Source organism: Mytilus galloprovincialis, chromosome 9, assembly GCF_965363235.1.
Source record: "Mytilus galloprovincialis chromosome 9, xbMytGall1.hap1.1, whole genome shotgun sequence".
NCBI classification, from domain to species: Eukaryota; Metazoa; Mollusca; class Bivalvia; order Mytilida; family Mytilidae; genus Mytilus; species Mytilus galloprovincialis.
This window is the reverse complement of record NC_134846.1, coordinates 69,327,650-69,349,745: the sequence shown is the minus strand read 5'-3', so window position 1 is coordinate 69,349,745 and position 22,096 is coordinate 69,327,650. Positions and strand designations below refer to the sequence as shown.

Sequence of the window (22,096 nt, the reverse complement as noted above, 5' to 3'; positions counted from 1 at the left end):
CTTTTTAGGTTTGAACTGTTTAATGATGTAAATTTTATGAAAATAAGATATTTTAAACATCCATCACTTTTGATTTAAAATTTGCTACCATAAATAGCAAAGTAGCCTTTTTAATGTATACAGAGAAGGCATTGTTTTGCAAACACCTGACATCTGTTTGCGTCAATAACAAATAGTATTCGTTATTTTTTTATTTTCGCGTGGATATTTCAATTATCTCCATAGACAGGGAAATAAAATGGTCTTTTTGTCTAAAAAATAACTTTTGTAATTCTCCCCTATTTTTATGGTTGAAAATTGAAAGTTGTCATGTAAAAGAAAATTTTACAAGCTTGGATACAAAGTCATCGAAAAAAACCTTATACTTTTATGAATTAGTATGATAATATCTTTTAAGATTCTAATATACAATATAATTTTGAAGATATACATGTTTACTCTACATGCATGTTGAAATTAAAACCCTCCTTTGGATTTTAGTTGAATAAAAGAATAAGCTTCATCGTTATTGCATATATCGTGACCATGCATAAACATCAATTGGATAAGGGTTCTTTGGTTGCACCAGTTATATTTTTTAACAGAAAAAATGGCTTTGATTTTTTAAATTATTAAAATTTTATTAATTATCATTTCATAATTTTTCCATAACCGTATTAAGCTAACTAACAACAGTGACATATACTACAATTGTAGTATATGTCTCTTGTAGTATATGTCTCTGCTAACAATAATGATTTATCTTCCCTGAAAAAAAACCCGGACATATTAAACATCCCAATACTCAGTAGTATGATAAAGTTTGAAATATGTTTTAACAAAAATATTTACTAATTAAATCAGTTACTGTTAATTAACTTTTTAACAACTACATGTACTTCATAAACCTACACACCCCGGGATGCCAATATTGATTTGTGTGATTCAAGTATCTTTGGTTGTTCTCTACAGGGAGTGATGCGTGTATAAATATTATTAATTTTTCACACTTTCTGAGTTTTATCTTTGACAAGTTTTTGATTTGGCTAAATTAGCTACATGTATTTTGGAAAATACCCCGTTTTTACTAAATACTTTGTCATAGTTGAGATCAATTACATATATACCTTTAGAAATAAACATTATTATGAAATAATCATTAAAACGAATATGAAAATAAATTTAAAAAATATTCAAAACTGTAATATATTTAAAAAGCACACAATGGATTGTTACTTGAATACACAACGACTAAAATCATAAAATCTCGCAGCATGGAGGTTTACATCTATTGTGTCAAATAAAAGATCCATGTATTTTAAAAGGTTTTACCATGAAAATCAAGTTATATTAACATTTGAAACCAGGAAGAGTTTAACCAAACAAATTGAAGTCAACAGGGCCGAATTTGTGTCCCTAGTAGAAGATGTTGTAAGAGACCAATATAACAAACAATATAATGAAATTATGTCCAGAATTGCAATACATTTGCATTTAAACAGTGACACTATAGATTGGTTTTGATTATAAAAATTGGATCTCTCTTTTAGAATCTACTATACTTTATGCAATATCATAATTTAATTTAAAAGATAAAATAAAAAAAGGTCTTAGTGAGATAAAAAAAAACATACATTTTGTAGCTTCTGTAAGGAGTACAAATTGACTTTTCTTCCCTTTACACACGTATTCCTCATTATAAACTTAAAGACAATGTAGACTTATAAGTCAATCTTTTGTTAAGTGTCCATAGTTAAAACAGCTGTCTTGCTTGAAGAACGGACAAATCACATTTAAAGTCATAAGAAACCTCAAATTAAAAAAAAAATCATGCATATGTTTTTTATAACTAAACGGATAGTTTTCATTATACAACTTATGTACATATACTTTTTTCTGAGGAAAATTCTTTAATTTGTCCACATTTAGAAGAAGTTTATTTGTTTTAATTGCTTGCTTCCAGGAAGCAATTCGCCGACATATTTTCCGTATGCATAGTGACCTGAGCGTAACCCTCCTCGCAAAAATCCTGTGATCGCAATACGCATGGATCTGTCATTAAAATAAACAAATATCTGATTGTACATGTTAAACATGTGCTCAATACCCATGCTTTTTGTTATTTATTTACTATAAGGTGACAATCGGTAAACTTGGGCTTTAAAACACGGCATTTAATGAGCAGCCATATTTGTTAAATCATAACAGACAGAGAGAAAAAAAATTGACAATTATACGATATATTTGCGTAAAAAATGACAAAATCGTGCACAGAGTTCTAAGTTTATGATATACTAGAACACACCCGTGATATCGCGGGTCCGTGACTGAATTAAAGTATATATCTTTGCGCAAGCCTTATTTTAGTATTAGTATTGTCATCTGATAAAGTCATGCCGATTATAAGATACACAGTTTTCTCTGTTTTCAAATCTTTCTGTTTGAACCCGTCGAACTGGAACTTATCAATTATTGGTAATATTAATTATTTGGAAAACAAAAGGTCCTGGAATGGAGTATTTTTTAATCAACAGCATTGTCCTATATTAGTTATAAATAAAGTTGAATTCTTTGATTCGCTGTTTTACGTCATGCCCGCTAACAAATTGAAAACTGTACCTATACGCCTTATTTTTAGTCCAGATGTTTAGTATTCGTATTGTTATCTTAGAAAGTCTTACTGATTAAAATACTACAATTCAGTAGTGTCAATCCTGTGATTATGACCCGTGTATATTGCATATTAATCCTGAATACACCGTTTGGTGGTGCGCCTGTCAGATGCGGAACGTACAGATAAGGTAGTAAGTAACAGGTGAATATATTATTGGTATCGGTATCGGACTCGATCCGGAACTTCTTAATTATTGGCAATATTAATTACGTGGAAAACAAAAGGGCCTTGAGTGGTGTAATTTTTAATCTACACCTTTGTACTATATTAGTTATATATAAAGTTGAATTCTTTGATTCGTCGTTTTTACGTGATGACGGCTGACAAATTGGACCTCGTAATTTTAGTATTATAGATACATGCATTGGTTCAAGAATTGGATAAATATTATTTTTCACCACTCACTGGTTTCATATGACTTTAAAAAAAAAAACTCTTTATTCGACAAAAAAAATTGGAACTGTGAAACTGTCATGATGTTTGATTATTTTTCATTGACCAAATGTATGTTATGTTAGATTGACATTTTTTTCAACTGAGACCAATTGCATGCAATCGCATCGGAAATAATTATGGTTCACTTTTCACCGACATGCATGCTGCTTTGTTTTAACGAAGGCAGTTTTTTTAAATAAATAAGGCCCTTAGTTTTCTCGTTTGAATTGTTTTACATTGTCATTTCGGGGCCTTTTATAGCTGACTATAATTTCCGCAATTGTTTAGTCATGACACAGTCTTTCGAATCAATTTGTACGTGTCTGCTAAATGTAAAATGAAATTAGAAAAAAAAATCAGAAAGAAAACTTTTAGGATTACTGTATTTATATAACATTGACAATATCACTTAATGATTGTGATGTGTTCAAAGCGCTTTTCTGTATTTACCCTTATCAATATCCAAAGTTATAACACACCATACAATTAATTGGTTAAAGGTGTCTTCTTAAAACTAAGGAATATATAAAGTATCAGTATGATGACCATAAAATCAGTAGGACATCATCGTTTACGAAGCAGTAACAAAAATGTGTTAATTCTGTTTATTTATGTTTACCTTACTATCTTTACACATAAAACATGTAAAAGATCATAAACTGGAAATAGATATTCAACAAAATTTGATTACATAATACTTTTTATTTATTTTTACCTCATGTATCGAAGAAGTGAAATTGATTTTGTTTTAAATCATTCTCTATTTTAAACTTGCAAAATTTAACAGATTTTATAGATGCATTTCGCCATCTTGCTGTTCAAAGATGAAAAAAGAAACAAACTTTTCATCAAATTTGTTAATGGTTAAATTGATTTAATATGAGTTTAAATTTTTCTCTGTACCGATGTAATGCATTGTCTGTATGAGATTCAAAATATATTTACTAAGTCCTTCAACCAGACATGACAAAATACAATGTTTTAGGTGGGCAGATTTATTTCTTTTTTTGTCTTATAAAATCAAATACTTTTCATTTTCTTAACAGAATTAACATATTTAGAAAAGTGTTCAAAGATAAGAAAGAATTATGTTACACAATAATTACGCATCTCGTATAATAAAACCTAATTGAAATTATTATATATAAACCGTAATAATCCTAAGTTGATTCTAAACTCGGTTTTCTATTTTAAAAGATGACAAATTATTATACTATTGGATTTAAAGCATGGACATCGATCATTAAACATTCAAAACCCGTTGTGGTCTGATATTTAATTATTTATGTACACAAGTTGACATGCAAACATGTTTTTGACAAATTGTTGGCTTAGCCAAAGCTGACGGAAACAACATACCTAAGTCTTATTTTTTCAATTACTCAGGAGAGAAAGTAATCATATAGCTGCCAGATAAGGGTCTAAACCTGTGTTAGTACTTTGATAAAAACTTACAGGTAACAAATTACCTTATTATCAATTTTTGCTTTGACTCATTGACTTTTGTAAGTTACTAATGTAGCCTTTATTTTATTTCCAGACCCTGTGCTTTTGGTTTTATTTAATTTAGAGTTACTGGTAGGATTATGATTATGATGACGGGAGCGTTAAACAAGGTTTAGGTAGGTATGGTTTAGGTATGGGTTATGGTAAGGTTTAAAATAACGTTAAGTTTAGTATAGCCCTATATTGGCTGGGTCCACTTAAGAGAATAAAGACCTTTCAATCAAACCAAAATATCCCAGAGAAATACCACAACATTATATACTGGCATTATATATATTATACAAAAACAAAGGTATATAGGTTTTATTAGAAAGGATGATTTTGAAAACGAAATGATGAATTACAGTATCTAACATTATAAATAGTATATAAAATAATGTAGTTAGTGATCATATAAACATTGTTTTGTTTCTCAACTTTTATAACATTTTAATGTCAATTCTCAAAATAACAGCACTTTTAAATTAAGCTTCTATAAAATGTCAATCTTTTGAACTGGTGTAAATTAGAAAAACCTTTCTTCAAAGTTGACAGATTTCTTATCTATATGCCTATGGTAGAATAAACAAAAATCAATTAAAATAAAGGAATCATTCAATGCTCATCAAACCTAAATTCAAAACAATTGTAAATCTATTATCTCAGTTATTGCATTATCTTGTAAAATGTTACATGATTAATACTATGATTTTTTTTAGAATTTCAAGGAAATGTTTTATCTTTTTTCATGTTCTCATACCGACTGTTCTTAAAATTAGGTTTAACAGATCTCATTAGTTAAACTTTTTGTTATTTGTTCCAAAAGATATAACAGCCAAATCACAACTCTTAGTTTTATGAAATAAACAAAATCATATATGACTTGATAAATAACAACATCATGTCTGTATCAAACATTATGATTATTAACAATGCTCTCTTTTTAACATACATTTAATCAACATTTCACATACACTAATACATGTATACATATTGCAATAAACAACACAAAGCACCACACTGTGCAGGATAATAGTCTGATTATGATTATAAAAAAAATCTAGTCTACTTGAGCATTACATAAAATAATACACAACCTTCACAAATAAAGGGATCCCAATATACAGAAAACTTCAGCTTCAAAACCAAGAAGTAGTATCAAACAAATAGCTACAACTGTATACACAGTAATTTTCTGTTTTACACATTTCTCATGTTTCTACATGACACATGTATGCAACTATTGTTTGTGAGCATTTACAAGATATGGGATTTCATCCAAAATAAAAATTTAATTAATTTTAACAAAACTATTATAGCTGATGTTTCTATTGAAAAACAGGCGAAAGACATTTCAGCAAAAAATTTAAGCTGCTACTGAATATTCAAGCAACAATATTATGGCCAATTTTAGCGCCAGATTAATCCATCCACCTGGAGTCGACTTCACAAAAAAACTTATGAGGCCACGGTTTTTTTATTTGTTGGTTTACGGATCCGCCGACCCGATTTTGCCGATTTTCAGAATAAAAATAAAATTGACTTTTCATGCTTTTTTATTCCCGCCGACCCTTTTAAATGCATTATCCCTGAAAAATAATTAAATTTTTCTTTATTATGAAATGAAATGCATTAATCATTAACAAAGTTGACTGTAACCCTTTCTGTTGTGAAAAATAATTTACGTTTCTAAAAATAGACAAATCAATTATAACTGACCTTGAAATGTCTTTTGCGCAAATAATTTTGTGGAACGAAACCTGTGTTTAAAACCACTTACAAAATAAGTTCGTTTCCCTTATTTGTCATCAGTCCGTAAGATGCATCATCTCAGAGAAATAGACTTGTCCAAATGTGGACAGGTGGAATACATCAATTAAAGTACTGAATATTAACAAATCATTTGGAATTTTCATGTTTCATAGATAACAAAAAATATCGATCATTGGGATAAAAACCGGATTGCATGACAACTGATTAACCCGATATTGTCGTTTTTCCAGTGGACGAGTCTATTACGTTTTTCGACACGTGTGTTGAAACTTATTTTTGTACGACGTTTTTATATTTTTTTCTTTATCAGTTTTTGTGCTTGAAGATCATTATTCACCAAGTTTTCTGAGATTGATTGAGAGCTACGCGAATCTGTTTTTCTTGTTTGTGAAATGACGATTTAATTTCGTCTTTGTCCGTGCAACCCCCCTTTTTTACAGGAAATTATTAAACGATGTCATGCGATGTTCATGATCACTGATCAATAATATTTCAACAAACTTAATGTTAAGAAATGATGACAAAACAGCATATAAGACCAACATTTTGTTAGTAAGGTGAAATATATATTTTATTTTGCGTATTTTTTCTGTTTTGAAAGATATTTTTTTTCTTTTTTTTTCCGACCGACCGACCCGACTTTTTTATGCGAAAAATCCGTAAACCAACAAATTAAAAAACCGTGGCCTGACTAAGATTGATCTTAAGTATACTGGTTTGTTCATGACTTAAGACCAATCTTAGTCGTAAGTTTTTTTGTGAAACTAACTCCTGTATTTTTGACAGCCAATTTTTACAAAACTGTTAAAGGGTCATCAAACTAAAACACTATGAACAATAATTTATACAGGTATAGAATTTTATCATTCATTCCTATACAACTATTTATACATGTATAAATTAATACTCAAGTTATGGAATGGTGTAAGCAGTTTACAGCATAAGAAAAATATTTAAAAAAATATGACTTGTCTGCAGATATATCCATACTTAATATTACTAAATGTGTACCTATTTCTAGTTTAGAAGGGTGGATGTCAAAGTATCATGATGGATAGGGAGCACAAATTGTACAATGTCTTCTTATCTTCCTCTTTAAATAAAAAAACAAATTTTTTGTTTAATTAAATTTAAATTCTCATATGAAAAACAGTAGCAGCTATTTGATGGACAAAGTGTACCCGGCACACACGGAGATACTTCAAAATAATAAAAAAAAAATAATACTCATATATGCTGAGAATTAGTGTAATTACAACTGTATTCTTACTCGTAATCCATAATTGATCTGAACACAAATATGATGTACTGTAAAAGTCCTAAAATAAATATTTACATAAATGTGTACAACTTTTTATATAATAATGACATAATCTATATCACCATCACATCTGAAACTATGATTTTGTTGATTTTCTTTATAAATCATTAATACTTTGCAGGGTAAGAACAAAATTAACAATGATTATATTTTACCCATTCTTAGCTATGTCTTGGATATAACTTGTCTTTTATTCACTGCATTAATCTAGATTGAAGTCTCACACAAATTTAAATTCTAAATCCCTTTCAAAAACATCAAATACAGGAAATGTGTAAAATGAAGTAAGCGTTGAATATTAAATGGAATGATTGTAAGATTTTAAAACATCCTTCTTCTCTTAAGTGTGTTTAAAATAAAAAAATATATACACAACATTAATACTGCTTACATAGATAATAATATCTGATGATTAATGAGTTTCTATTTTGATATATCCAACAGAATGAGTTTGACAACTGTAGTTTGTGATGGTAAATAGTGAGGATAACCCCCTTTTTTTTTTTACAATCAATGATTTTCAATAGGGACATATGGTTGGAACCCCCTTTAACCTAGGGGATAAAGTTCATGTTAAGATAATTTTGGCAACATTTTGTTTTACTTATCATCTCTTTTATGCAGAAGCTGATTTAGGGATGGGTGAAGGGGGCTTTTGTAGCTACATAGATAGTCAATCCATAGACTTTTTAAAATTCCAAATCCTAACATTGTTTTGGTGGTAGGCACCCTCTTTTTCAAAATCCTGGATCAGCATCTGAGATAGATCTTATTTTGAAAACCTACAATAGTATATGACAAAGAAATGACATGTCTAAGGAAACAAATTTTTCCTCGTGTAAACATTAGACAAAGTAGATATTTTGATTGGAATTAACATACAATTAACATACAGGTAATCACAACACTATAAATATCTAACAATATCAACAGTATACGTACAAAGGCACTATTGTTATTATGGTATGTAAGAAATTAGTGTACAAACCATATATAAAACACTTTGAATATAAACTTAAAATTTCAGAGAATTATAGTTACACCTATTTGAATAAAGAATGTGATTATATTAAAGTTTACAATTGTGTACACAAATCACAAGAGCAATAAACTTTCAAAATTTGTGAAAAAGTATGTCAAAATAATGTAAATACAGCAATTTTTCCACACAAATATTTAAAACCTGCTAAAAATGAAAATAACAGTTATTTTTTGTCATTACTGTTTGAAGTTTGAACATAATTTAAAAAAAAAAAAAATTACACAATTTAGTGATTACACATTAATTTTTTGGTCTAATATTTACTTCATAATTTTTTAAAACAACAAGCCACTCACTTCTGACATGAAAACAGAGGAAGGTCAAATTGAAAAATATTAGTAGAAATAAATTTATCAATCTAATTAGTTAATAATTTGAAAATTATAAAAAAATAAAATTATACTATGAAAATAACCAAAGACCATGCAATTTTGTAAGTACATGTAATAATTTTAACATAAATATTCTTATAACATACTTGAATTGAGATTGCTGAAAACCTTTAAATACACTCTAACTACTGTAAATTCAGAAATTATTGCAATGTTTTTGATTAAAGCAACAGGGTTTTGGATTCATTTACATGAATGAAGCTCGCTTTTAATCAGTAGGGCAAAAAACAATTATTGCATTTTGGTCTAAAATGACAAATTCACAATAATCTCTGTATTTACAGTATCAAACACTAATAAACCTTACAATTTAATGGTTTATTTTAATGTCATTATAACTTTATAAATAAGATACAAATGGCACATAAAGATAAGAGAAAGGAAACATTTTATACTGAAATACTTGGAAGGAAAAAAATTTTACACTCTACTTTTTTTTTTTAATTTTTGGTAAGGTTTTATATTTAGGTTCTTTTATTTATAAAGGCATTTCCATTCTGGTTCTATATTAAGAAACAACATTTCCATTTCAGTTCTATTTTCAGAAATGACATTTCCACTTTGGTTTAATTCATTCGTATCACAGATGCTCATCTTCTTCTTTAACTTTTAATCTGAAAAAAAAAGAACGTTTCAGTTTTTAATTTATTTTTTATTTCACAATGAAGATGAAATTTTCTCCATCAATCACTTAGTGCAAATAAAATTTAAAAAAAGAGGCTCCTAAGAGCTCACCTGTCAAAATTTAATGGATGAATTTTCTGATTTTTTTTTCAGTTTTAATTTTACTTTATTCTAAATACCTTAAGTATCATAAAAGTTTACTTACTATTTTCAGAAACTTTTGATGAAGCACCCTTTTGCTGAGAAGTTTGGACAACTCCACTAGGATCCATAAACATCTGAGGAATACTATTACCAAAGTATATTTTTGTATTGGTAGTAATGGCTTGGTAACGTAACATCTCCAAGTATTGGTCAGTCAGTTTAGCCTACAAATTAGAACAAGTTTTTTTCTTAATACATTTACTTTCAAAACAATGTTGCAGTATTTAGAATTAATAAAATAAACAAGATTGCTTCACAATATCAAAATGTCCCCAGTGGCTATGTTATTGAGAAATTCAGTATAGAGTCATACAACAGGAACACAGATTACCTAAAAAAGGGTATTTTAAAGCTTTTGAATTTTTGTGGTAATTCAAATATGGTGTCATTGTAGTACAACAGAGGAAAAACTATAAAATCCAATTACTCCTATCTCAGTTATTTTTGGAGAATTTGAATGTCTAATTGATAAATTTTCAAACAGTCATATTCATACCAAAAGTACCACAGCATAAACAAACATGTTTAACCCCGCCACATTTTTGCAAATGTCAGAAACCATAAGCCTTTATTAATCTTGTATGTTTTTTTTTAAATTTTGGTTCATTTTTCTGTTTCTGAGTTAAGTGTTGCATCCATGATGTATAATTTGCTACTGTTATGGGGTAAGCTGAAGTCTACCTCCCGGTGCAGAATTTTCTCAAAACACTGATTTGGAGGTCATGTGCCATTTTCTGTTTGTTGGTCGGGTTATAGTCTCTTGGATACATTCCTTGTTTCCATTTTCTATTCTATCAATGATTTAACTGGATGAACTACATATATTTATATAACTGCTTCAGTATTACAATTAATAAAGATTTGTGGAATGCAATTGTTTAAAATTAAAGCCATACAAATAGCATAGTTATGAATTCCACAAGAATCAACCATGCTTCTAAGTTAATTTCCTTTATGCAGCAATAATGAGACTGCTTGTTAATGATTTGATACATACTGAATTAGCCTCTGCTTCTTTCTTTGCTCTATAGAATTCAGCATCTGCTTTTGCTCTTTCTTTAGCTAAATGGGTAGCATCTAAAAACAGAACAATTCGTTATGCTAAACTGTTCAAGTGGGGGTTGTACATGATTCATCTACTCAACCAATAAGAGCATAAGAGAATGTATAAAATTGTGGCTCATGTCATGTTTTCATATTTCAACTTGGATAGACAAAACATTTGTGTAGGCAGATCTTCAATATTCTCCTTTAGTACTATCTTTTTAAACATGTACAAGAATCAAATTAATAAATCTTGAATGAAAACACTTATCGAGGATCCCAAATAATAAATAAACACATGAAAGTCTGAAATCTACAAGTCCACATGTATATTGTAATACGATTGACAATATAATAACTAGGCTGTTTGGTTGCAATACGATTGAAAATATGATAACTAGGCTGTTTGGTTGCAATACAATTGAAAATATAATAACTAGGCTGTTTGGTTGCAATACTTTACTCACTTCTCAGAGTACAAAATTTTAGCTCGTAACATCAAATAAAGTATTTCAATTGGATTATTTCTGAGATTTTACAACCACAAGGCCTAGTATTTGCTTCCACTTTATCTATAATATATAAGATGTTACACAATTTTAACCATGATTTAATGCATTAACCTAATTTTCTGGAAAACTTATGTTGTTGTGTTGCTACAATGATGATCAATATCAAACATTTCATCTCATGCTTACCTTCTATTTCTGATATCTTCTTTTGTGATTCTTTCTCTGTTACCTTTTGCTGCCACTGAATTTTGGACACCTGAGCACTTTTTTCAGCCTCTGTAATGTGTCAAAAACTCTTGTTTATTCAATATTAGCAATTTTAGCAATATTTAAACCAACAGTTCCTAATTAAAAGTTTCTATAAGTGAAATGATTAAATAGTGACAATATAGATGAGGATTAATATCCAAACCGGTTATCACAAATCGATCAAAATTTACAAGTGAGCTAAAAACATGGGAATATAGCATTTACACCAGTAGAATTAAACCTATAAATCCATGCATGACTTCAAATAAGTGTGCACTAGACCATACAAATTTGGAATAAGAATGTCCATTTCATCCTTTTCTCATGAAAACTTTTTCTTTTAAATGTTAAAATGATACACCACTTGGAGAATAGAAAGTGCTGTCTTATGGTGAGCAAAATTGTAGATATTCAGGTTTGCCTAAGTAAAATATACCGACAACATCAGAGAATGACTTCTTGTACCTACCTATAACAGCTCTTTTCCTCTCTGTTTCTGCCTCTTTCTCCACTACTTTCTGTTTCTGAATAGAAATAAGTAACTTTGTTTTCTCTCCTTCCCTGAAATCAAATATAAGAAGCATTTTCAAAAAATCAGAACTGTGAAAGCTCACATAAAACTATTAAAAATAAGACCATGGTTTTCTTAAACATATTTCATACATAACAAATAACATGAAAATTAACTACCAAATATACAGCATCAATAAAACAATACAAAATGGAAATGGGTTATAAGAGCAGAAAATTATCATTTCTTATTCGTTGTTGAAGATTGTGTTAGAGAAAATCTATTAAAAGATATACATGTATCAAGTTCATAAAAACAAACAGCTAAAGGCTCTTAGGTCTAGCTAAAAATATGTATGACAACTTGTATTTTGTAAAGATGGACAAGCCATTGACATTTATACAAACTATATTCCTATGAAATTTTCTTGCAAGATTATAACAAATATAATCCTGATCAAAGGTTAACACAAATGTAGCATATTTCTATTTTTTTATAAATAATATTTATAATTACTTACATAGATTCATAATTTTTTCTGATCTGTTCTGGAATTTTAGGTTTTGTGACTCGAACTGCCTGTACAGATAAACCTGGTGCCATGTTTCCTAAATCACCCTGCAGGGCTGTACGGAGATTCTCATCTATCTGATCTGTACACAAATATCATTCATTATCTATTTATAACAGTAGGTAGGTTTAAATAATTAATCTCGCATCTTCTTTATAGCAACTGACAAACCGGGCCCTATTCACTCAGGAAAATCGAGATCCATTATTTTTGTGGTATATTTACATTGTTAATCATCCATTTACATACACCTACAAACCATGTCTATTCCTACTTAAGTGTGTTTATATTACAGAACATAACCAGATGCTCCACAGGGCGCAGCTGTATACGACTGCAGGGGTCGAACCCTGATCAGTTGGGGCAAGTATGGACACAACATTCAAGCTGGATTCAGCTCTGAATTTGGATTGTTATTAAATAGTTGACACAACATAGGTTTCTGACACAGAATGAATGTGGTCTAATGAACTTAAAATTTATTTTTGCTTTTGAGCAATTCACTATGCTGTTGAATATTAATCCTCTCCAAAAAACAAATGTTTGAAGAAATTTTCTTTTTATTTCTGAAATCTGAAATGAGAAAAATTGCCCCCCCCCCCTATTTTTTTTTCACCTCCCCCTTACCCTTATTCCAAAAATGATCTCAATTCAAATTTCTAATGGAGTTTGCAACAATAACTACTCATTTAAATACATCAAAAAATATTAAAATATAAAATGTCATACAGTCATGGTTAAAATTAATATTAACAAGAAGTAATTCTAACAGGATGCTGTTACAAAGTCTCCCTAGACTGTTTGCCCCATAACCCCTAAAATATATCCCAACCTTCTACTTATGGTATTAAACCAATTTCAGAACAATTGAAATACTTATACACACTTTATTGTCCTGACACTAGATAAATGCTTGTTTTGGGCCCTTTGGGCTCTTAATTCCTAAACTTAGGGACCATAACCCCAAAAATCAATCCCAAACTTCCTTTTGTTGTTATAAACATTGTGTTAAAATTTTATTGATTTCTATTTACTTATACTAAAGTTATTATCCGGAAACCATCTGTCTTCGGACGACGCTCTAGCCGCCGATGTGATACCAATATATTTTATAATCTTTGCTTAATAATAATATTCTGTCTTTTCTTGCAGAAAAAATAATTTACGGTTACTTCTAGTTGACTATTTACACAATAGTATTGATGAACAATGAAGATAAAATATTTTCAGTTACTCTGTCGTCCCTAATGACTCAAACAATCAAGTCAATCATACCTACCGAATAAATCGATGTAGACTTCCTGCAGTGTGTGTATACTACAGAACTGATTCAATTCGTGATGAACTTTGTTGTAGATGAGAGTTTTGTCGTAATCTGCAGTGTAATTCCTTACAATATCATACACAGAATCTATATTCAGTTTGTTAACAACTTCAACTCGATCAAAGAAAATAATAACACCACCACTGAAAATATTAAACAGTAAAAAAGTTAAGATGTGGAAAAATTGTTATGATCATTGTTTTTCTTTGATTGTATGATTGCATGTCTGGTGGCTTTTTTCTTAGAGTCACAGGTTGATGTGGTCTGTTTTTACTGTGAAATATTTTGGAAATTCCTATTAACTTTTCTATTTTTTGTTAGCAAATTCTTTTCAAGTTTACAGAAGTAATTTATCATAGTTAAGTTCGATTTCATGATGCAATTTTATCAAGCATATTTTGGAAATATTTATAAAATATATAACAATAGCCTACCTAGTACCACAAGGCACATTCTTTACTTCATCTGTCTGTAATGTTGTCTACAATTAAACAATGTGATGTTTAATAGATCAATAATGTAAAATCTTCAAAATGAACAATGTAATGTCTTGAAATACACAATGTAATGTTTTAAAGATCAACAATGTTATGTCTACAAATAAACAATGTAATGTCTTCAAATACACAATGTAATGTCTTCAAATACACAATGTAATGTTTTAAAGATTGACAATGAAATGTCTTCAAATACACAATGTAATGTTTTAAAGATTGACAATGTAATGTCTTCAAATACACAATGTAATGTTTTAAAGATTGACAATGTAATGTCTTCAAATAAAACAATGTAATGTCTTCAAATATAAAATGTAATGTCTTCAAATACACAATGTAATGTTTTAAAGATCAACAATGTAATGTCTGAAATAAATTATGGAAAATCTTCAAATGCAAAATGTAATGTCTACGAATAAATTATGTAATATCTTCAAATATAAAATGTATTTTTTTCAAATACACAATGTAATGTTTTAAAGATTGACAATGTAATGTCTTCAAATAAACCAAATAATGTCTTAAAGATAACACAATGTAATGTCTTCAAATTAACAATGTAATGTCTTCAAATACACAATGTAGTTTCTTCACAAACACAATGTAATGCCCGTAAATACACAATGCAGTGTCTTAAAAAATGAATGTATACATCCTAATGTTTTTGGATTGATCCATGATGAAATTTTTTTTAACCTCAACTTACCTGTACAGCTTTGAAAGATGTAAGGAATGGAACCATAAAATGGAATCCTGGAGCACTAGTTGAGGTCAGAAGAGCACCTCCCTACAATTAGTAATGTTGTATAATAATAATAGTATTTCACTAGATCACTAGAATTATTAATATGTACTACAAGTTCCCACTTAGTATGAAAACAGTAACACAATAAAGTCAACTATCATGAAAATGATGAAATCCTGAAATTTTTACTGATCTTGGCAGAAAAAGTATTACTTTAAATTTCATAAACTATCCCATTGATGAAAGGTGCATGTGTCAGATAGACTCTGTCACTCATAAAAACACTAGTCCTGTGCCTATTTATGTGTTATAAAATTCTTAAAAGTTACAATAATTATAATAAAATTCATTACAGGGTAATTGATAACAAAAAACATCATTAAACTATCCCACATAATTATTGTATTATGTTATACATTTTTATGTTAATATCACCAAATATATATATATATATATATGTATTTCAATAAACTTGCTCTGAGAATTCATATTAAGTCCAATAGATTTTTCTCAAAGCTGATTGAAGCTGTCCATACTTTTTTTTAATTTTGAAGACTTCCAGAAAATGTTAAGATGAAACCCTAAAGCTTTATCACAATTCACCATATATAATAACTTTCTATAATTTACATTGACTTATGTCACGTGACATGCACCACCAATGAAATAAATCTTTATTGCACCTTACTGTAAATTTATGTACCGACTCACCCTATAATACACACCAACATGTCCTGAAAATAGAATAATACATGTACCACATTAACCACAACGACATTCCTATACATAATAATCCTGAATAACATAATGTTGAAATCTTCATATAGGTAGCGATCCATGTAAAGCATCTATTATCTTAATATAGGTAGCAATCCATAATATCATTGTACCTATACAGCTTCAAAGGATGTAATGAAGTGGGTATATGGACTGAGCTGGTTTTTTTTTGGGGTGGTTTTATTTTAACAACTCACCTTATTTTATTAAAGCCGGAGACTTTCAACTGGTTTAAATGCACATTTTCTGCCATGGTGGTTTGTTCTCGTAAATATATGTTTGTTCTCATAAAAATACGTCTTTTTTTGAAAGAAGTCAGGTGTTTGGTATTGGTGTTGTCCCTTTTTAACAGTATTTTGGAGAATTCCTTTTAATGTATTAGTTTTAAAAAGAATGTCTCCATAGTACATGGATGCCCCACTCACACTATCATTTTCCATGTTCAGTGGACCTTGAAATCGGGGTCAAAACTTTAATTTGGCATTAAAATTAGAAAGATCATATCATGTGGAACATGTGTACCAAGTTTAAAGTTGATAGGACTTCAAATTCATCATAAACTACCTTGACCAAAACTTTAACCTGAAGCGAGATGAATGGACGAACAGACGGACAGATGCACAGACCAGAAAACATAATGCCCCTCTACTATCGTAGGTGGGGCATAACAATAAGGATTTGTGAAGGTAGCAGACACAGCTTATTACAGTATGTACCATATATAAATACTAACTGCAATCAGCTGCATCAGCATCCAATGGGACTTACAGATATCTGAACACTGACTATTTCGTGAAAATAAACAATTGCGCAAAAAAGTTAACAATTAACTTAAATAAAATAATGAGGCTACACAAAGAAGCACAGTGAGTTGATTTATTTTATTTCATTTTGTATCATTTCAATAAAGTTATATCATGAAGATTCAAGATATTATTCTCCAACTGTAGACTACACAAAAACAAATGTTGAACTTGATTTGAATTACTGCTTTATTATAAATTTTATACCTTCTTCTATTTTATGAATAGAAAAATTCATCAACAATGCTAATCCTACACCAACCACTGCCAGTCCTGCTAATGGATTTGCCATTCCTGAGTTCTACCTGTAAAAAAAATGCAATATTAAATCTAGAAGGTTTCTATCATTTTTAAAATAAAAAGATGTAATATGATTGCCAATGAGACAACTATTCAATAAAGTTAAAATGATGTAAAGTTTAGCAATAACAAGTCACTGTATGGCCTTCAACCATTAAAAAAGTAAATACCAATTGGTTGAGGCAAATTTAAGCTAGAGAATGGAAAAAACAAAAAAAATCACACTGTAGTCTATAAAAGGCCCTACATAAAAAATTTGTAAAGGTTTCGCAGAACCCAGTGTCTCAACTACTTTTGCTGCTTATCGTAGACTCAACAAATATGAGAATAAAATTCTTAAAAATATTTCACTCGATACTATATTTTGATTGTAAGAAGCTTCAGTCCAAGTTTAGTAAATATTCAGGATAGTTTATGAATTTAATAAATGTTTTAAACTTAACTGCAGACTGTACATGTACAATGTATGTAATGTTAACTGGAAGCAAAAATAAGTCCATTTATACGTAAAATCAGGAACAAAATTAAAACAAAATTTCATTCTAGATGTAGCTTTTGATCATAAATAAGCTTTTGACCAAGTTCGGTACAAATCCAGGATAGTTTAAGAAAGTTATCAAAATTTTAAAAACTTTAATCACAGAGTGAATGTAATGTTTCCTGGCAGAAAAATACAAGTTCATTTATAAGTAAAAATGGAAAAACAGGAATTTTTTTTTACAAAATTTATTTCTGGCTATTATTTTATGATCATAAATAAGCTTCTGTCCAAGATTGGTAGAAATCCAGGATAGGTTAAGAAAGTTATCAAGATTTTAAAAACTTTATCCACAGAGTGAATGTAATGTTTCCCAGCAAACTAAGTCCATTTATAAGTAAAATACGGAAAATCTGGGGTTTTCTTTTTAGAAAATTTATTTCTGGATACTACATTTGTACCTTTATAAATAAGCTTCTGTCCAAGTTTGGTAGAAATCCAAAAATAGTTAAAGAAAGTTATCAAAATTTTAAAAACGTTAACCACAGAGTGAATATTTGTGAATGACACAGACGGAATGTAGGATCACTATATCTCACTTTTTCCACAAAAGTTGAAGGCTCGACAAAAATGTGAAACAATTCAATCAAGAAAAACTGTTGGCTTCATTTATGTCAAGTTTCATTTGAGTTCATGTAGACTCTAAGAGTGGAAATGTGTAATTATGAAGAAAACAGTTCAAGAAAGGAATTACATTTTTACGCTCACCACTGGGTTTCCATACTGTGTGTCATCATATGCCGATTTGTGTACACAAGAAATGTAGGTCATATCAAATAAATATGAAACGGAAAGATTCAAAACTAGCTTTTATTATGGGGATGAAGTCTCCTATGACAGTATAAAAATTAAAGAAAAACCAAAAAATGTAATTTTCATTGTACTAATGAATTCAAAATCGTTCAAATTTTTTGTCGTCGCTTTTTTTAATTCCCCCATTTGCACAAAACACAGAAATCTACTTCCTTCTTCCGGTCTCGTTGTCGTGAGACTTTCAGTAGTCTAGTAAAATATAGGAACTCAAGGAAGAATCAATACCAATATTTCATTTTTAATAATTCTTTGTCTTTGACATGAATTAAGGTTCATGTGGACCCTATGGCTAAAATGGCCATATTTTCACATCAAAATTTACTCTGAGTACAGACAAACCTGTGCATCTAGAAAAGTTTTAAGGCATAGCATGCCCTAGATAAATAGAATTCAAATGCATTGTATGATTTAGAAAATTTATAACTTAATTGGATTTTGCCGTGCACTTTTTTTCGTCTGTGCAGAAGATGATAACATTAACAAACAGTTGGGTTTCCCTTGAAATGGTCCACTCAGGTACACAGTTTAAATCACCAATTAATGTCAGGTATCTATTGTCCATGTCAATCAATACAGTTCACTTCAATTATTACCTGTGGGGAAGTTCTCAAACCTGTTTCCCAACTTAGTTTATTTTGGCAATTTCTGGAGGAATGAAAAAAAGTACACTGCAAAATCCGGGTAAGTTTTTATTTTTCTAAAGTATGAAACATATTTGAAATTTATTTATCTAGGGCATGCTATGCCTTAAATTGTTTACAGATGTGCAGGTTTGTCTGTACTCAGAGTAAATTTTGAGGTGAAAATACGGCCATTTTAGCCATAGGGTCCAGATGAACCTTAACGTTACATGTACCTGATGCATTGCATTTCTTTGTTTACATTGAACATGATGTCACAACTTAAATGACATCACAAGTAAAATCACTAACAACAGAACCAAAATTGGAAACGTTACGGTATTTCTGTTTCTTTTTTTTTTTTTAACAAATATGTAAGTAACAAAAAAAATAATTCATACAGACTTCGTCCCCATTCACAGGTAATGCCTGCCTCATATTATTTTAGTAAAGTTCTATTAAGGTAACATTATCGACATAAAAAACAAATGACTGCTTTTTTAGTTTTACCCCAATTTCTCGTAACCTTTTCATTTGTTTCTTTTGACAAATTTGCTGATTGACTGATATCACCTGAGCATTTTTATGAATCTATAATTTAAAGCAGTGGTCAACACTTACTTCTACGGCAATTTAATTTATCCTGTGACATGTGTTGCTATGTTCATCTTGTATACATAATTTGTCATTGTTAAAAAAAAATAGAAATGTAAAAATCAAGTTTCGTTTTTGATTGCATCTTGTCAGATCGATATTAAACTACATGAATAATGACTAAATCGGTAGTTAAAATATCTATTCCTCTGATAAAATGCAACATATATTGTTGTCATGTTTGTAAAGAATACATACTTATCCTATTTCTGTTGAGACAACAAAAAGACACACAATTCTCCAAGCACTGTGATGAAACTATTCACCGCTTCCGGTTTACATGGGCGTCGCCATTGATGCAGAGCTAATAATATAACGTAGACTTATATTTTCGTATTCTAATGTCATTTTCGATTATGTAACTGTTCACTGATTAATAATTAGCGTTTGTTAAAAAAAAATCAGTGATTACATAAGTAATCTTTGCAAAATTGTATGGCACAATATAAATTTTAGCTCACCTGCTTTCAAAGGCTATGTATTTTTAGCTCACCTGGTTTCAGAGGCTTCCTCTTCTACTAATACTCGGCCAACATCAATAGGTTGATTATTTTGCCACTTTTGGCTATGGGAGGTTTGGGAAATAATACGTTTTAAGTGTAACAGTTCCTGGTGAGCTTTGTCATACCTTCGCGTCCGTTGTCCGTCTGGAGTGATTTTTGTGTCTCTTGTTATGTATATCTGAGACTACTATAACACTGTGTTATAGTAGTCTCAGAGTATATGTATTGTATGGTCGTATGTGTTTTGTAGTTAAGTCGTGAGAGTTGTGCCCCTTTGTATGACGATGATGCATATTTGTCATGTGATGTTATCTGGCTCTTTGAAATAAACGTGCTATGGAAATAGGTGTGTTTTTGTTGCTCTTAAGCAAATACAACTTTAGCGGCATGGGGAGGCAAGTATATGTTCCCCCATGTACGTAACACTCTTATCTGAAACAACTGGATCACTGGATTTCAACGAAACTTGCAGTTGGGGTGAATGCTTTTAAAAGGACTGTACTACAAATCTTTTAAACAATTTATAACACAATGTTTTTGATATATTCAGTGATGTTCGAGGCCTAAATATATTAAAAGATAATCGACAATCCTATATAAACATTCAGTAGAGCTGATCAGACCAAACTGGAGCTAAAGTATACTTGAAACAAATCCGAACAAGGTATCATATCTAATTGTATCTTTGCATAAGGGAGATTAAATTCCTAAACTTAAAAAGTAATTTCCACAATTGTGTATCAACAATTTTAAACACTAATTCTTTGTCAGGACCAAAAATACATGGCCACGCAATAACATACATTTTAATAAAAATACAATTACTTTGTTCATTTAAAATAACACAATATCCGTATTTTCACTGTACTGGACACTAGGTTGGTGATATAAAGCACTGTTCACTACAATCATCTTTTGGTTGGCTTCTTAGGTGAATGACAACATTATTTGTGATTTATTATTAAGAAAGTGTGGTAGGAGTGCCAATTGGACAATCATGAGGGTGGCACTTACTGCCATAAGAAGGTGCCCGCTACAAGCACACTTCAGTGAATCCCTATATAGTAAACCAAATTTTCCCACGAAAGGATCCGCATATGAAAGCAGTTCCAATTGACATAGTTTACTAAAAAATAATATGAAAGAGTTTAAACAAATATAACTTTTTCAATGCATATAATCAGGTGTGTGATTTTGTTCTTAAGAGCTTATAAGGCAAAGTGTTATATAGGGTAGAAAACAAATATGTTTTTGAACAGATTCAATATCACCAATATGAGTTGACCGCTGACGACCCTCGATAGCTATATAAGCGATATAACCATATATACAGATATACATAGAAAGTGAACTCGCGTACAATTGGAGTTATCTATTAGTATATATAGGAAGATGTGGTGTGAGTGCCAATGAGACAACTCTCCATCCAAATAACAATTTAAAAAAAGTAAACCATTATAGGTCAATGTACGGCCTTCAACACGGAGCCTTGGCTCACACCGAACAACAAGCTATAAAGGACCCCAAAATTACTAGTGTAAAACCATTCAAACGGGAAAACCAACGGTCTAATCTATATATATAAAAACGAGAAACGAGAAACACGTATAAATTACATAAACAAGCGACATCAACTGTACATCAGATTCCTGACTTAGGACAGGTGCAAACATTTGGATTAAACGTTTTAATGGACCCAAACCTTC

The 22,096-nt window shown here is 29.9% G+C and overlaps 1 protein-coding gene across 1 annotated transcript; it reads right to left on the bottom strand.

Moving 5' to 3' along the window:
- Window positions 1-9,481: 9,481 nt before the first annotated feature.
- Window positions 9,482-20,214, bottom strand: LOC143045779 (erlin-2-like). The gene is made up of 12 exons (XM_076218529.1): window positions 20,086-20,214; window positions 17,170-17,267; window positions 16,094-16,116; window positions 15,344-15,424; window positions 14,575-14,621; window positions 14,096-14,283; window positions 12,766-12,898; window positions 12,204-12,295; window positions 11,672-11,761; window positions 10,927-11,006; window positions 9,931-10,093; window positions 9,482-9,715 (listed from the first exon to the last, which is right to left on the bottom strand). Exons 2-12 carry the CDS (start codon window positions 17,252-17,254, stop codon window positions 9,711-9,713), a joined length of 987 nt encoding a protein of 328 aa, XP_076074644.1. The 5' UTR covers window positions 17,255-17,267; window positions 20,086-20,214; the 3' UTR covers window positions 9,482-9,710.
- Between the last annotated feature and the right edge of the window lie 1,882 nt (window positions 20,215-22,096).

What these genes read in the sequence shown, in the direction of transcription:
- LOC143045779 (XM_076218529.1), bottom strand. Translation starts at nt 17,254, where the DNA reads ATGGCAAATCCATTAGCAGGACTGGCAGTGGTTGGTGTAGGATTAGCA. An exon ending in AATGTGCCTTGTGGTACTAG is followed by an intron (nt 14,284 to 14,574) that starts GTAGGCTATTGT and finishes TAATATTTTCAG; the next exon opens with TGGTGGTGTTATTATTTTCT. An exon ending in AGTCTACATCGATTTATTCG is followed by an intron (nt 12,899 to 14,095) that starts GTAGGTATGATT and finishes ATTTGTGTACAG; the next exon opens with ATCAGATAGATGAGAATCTC.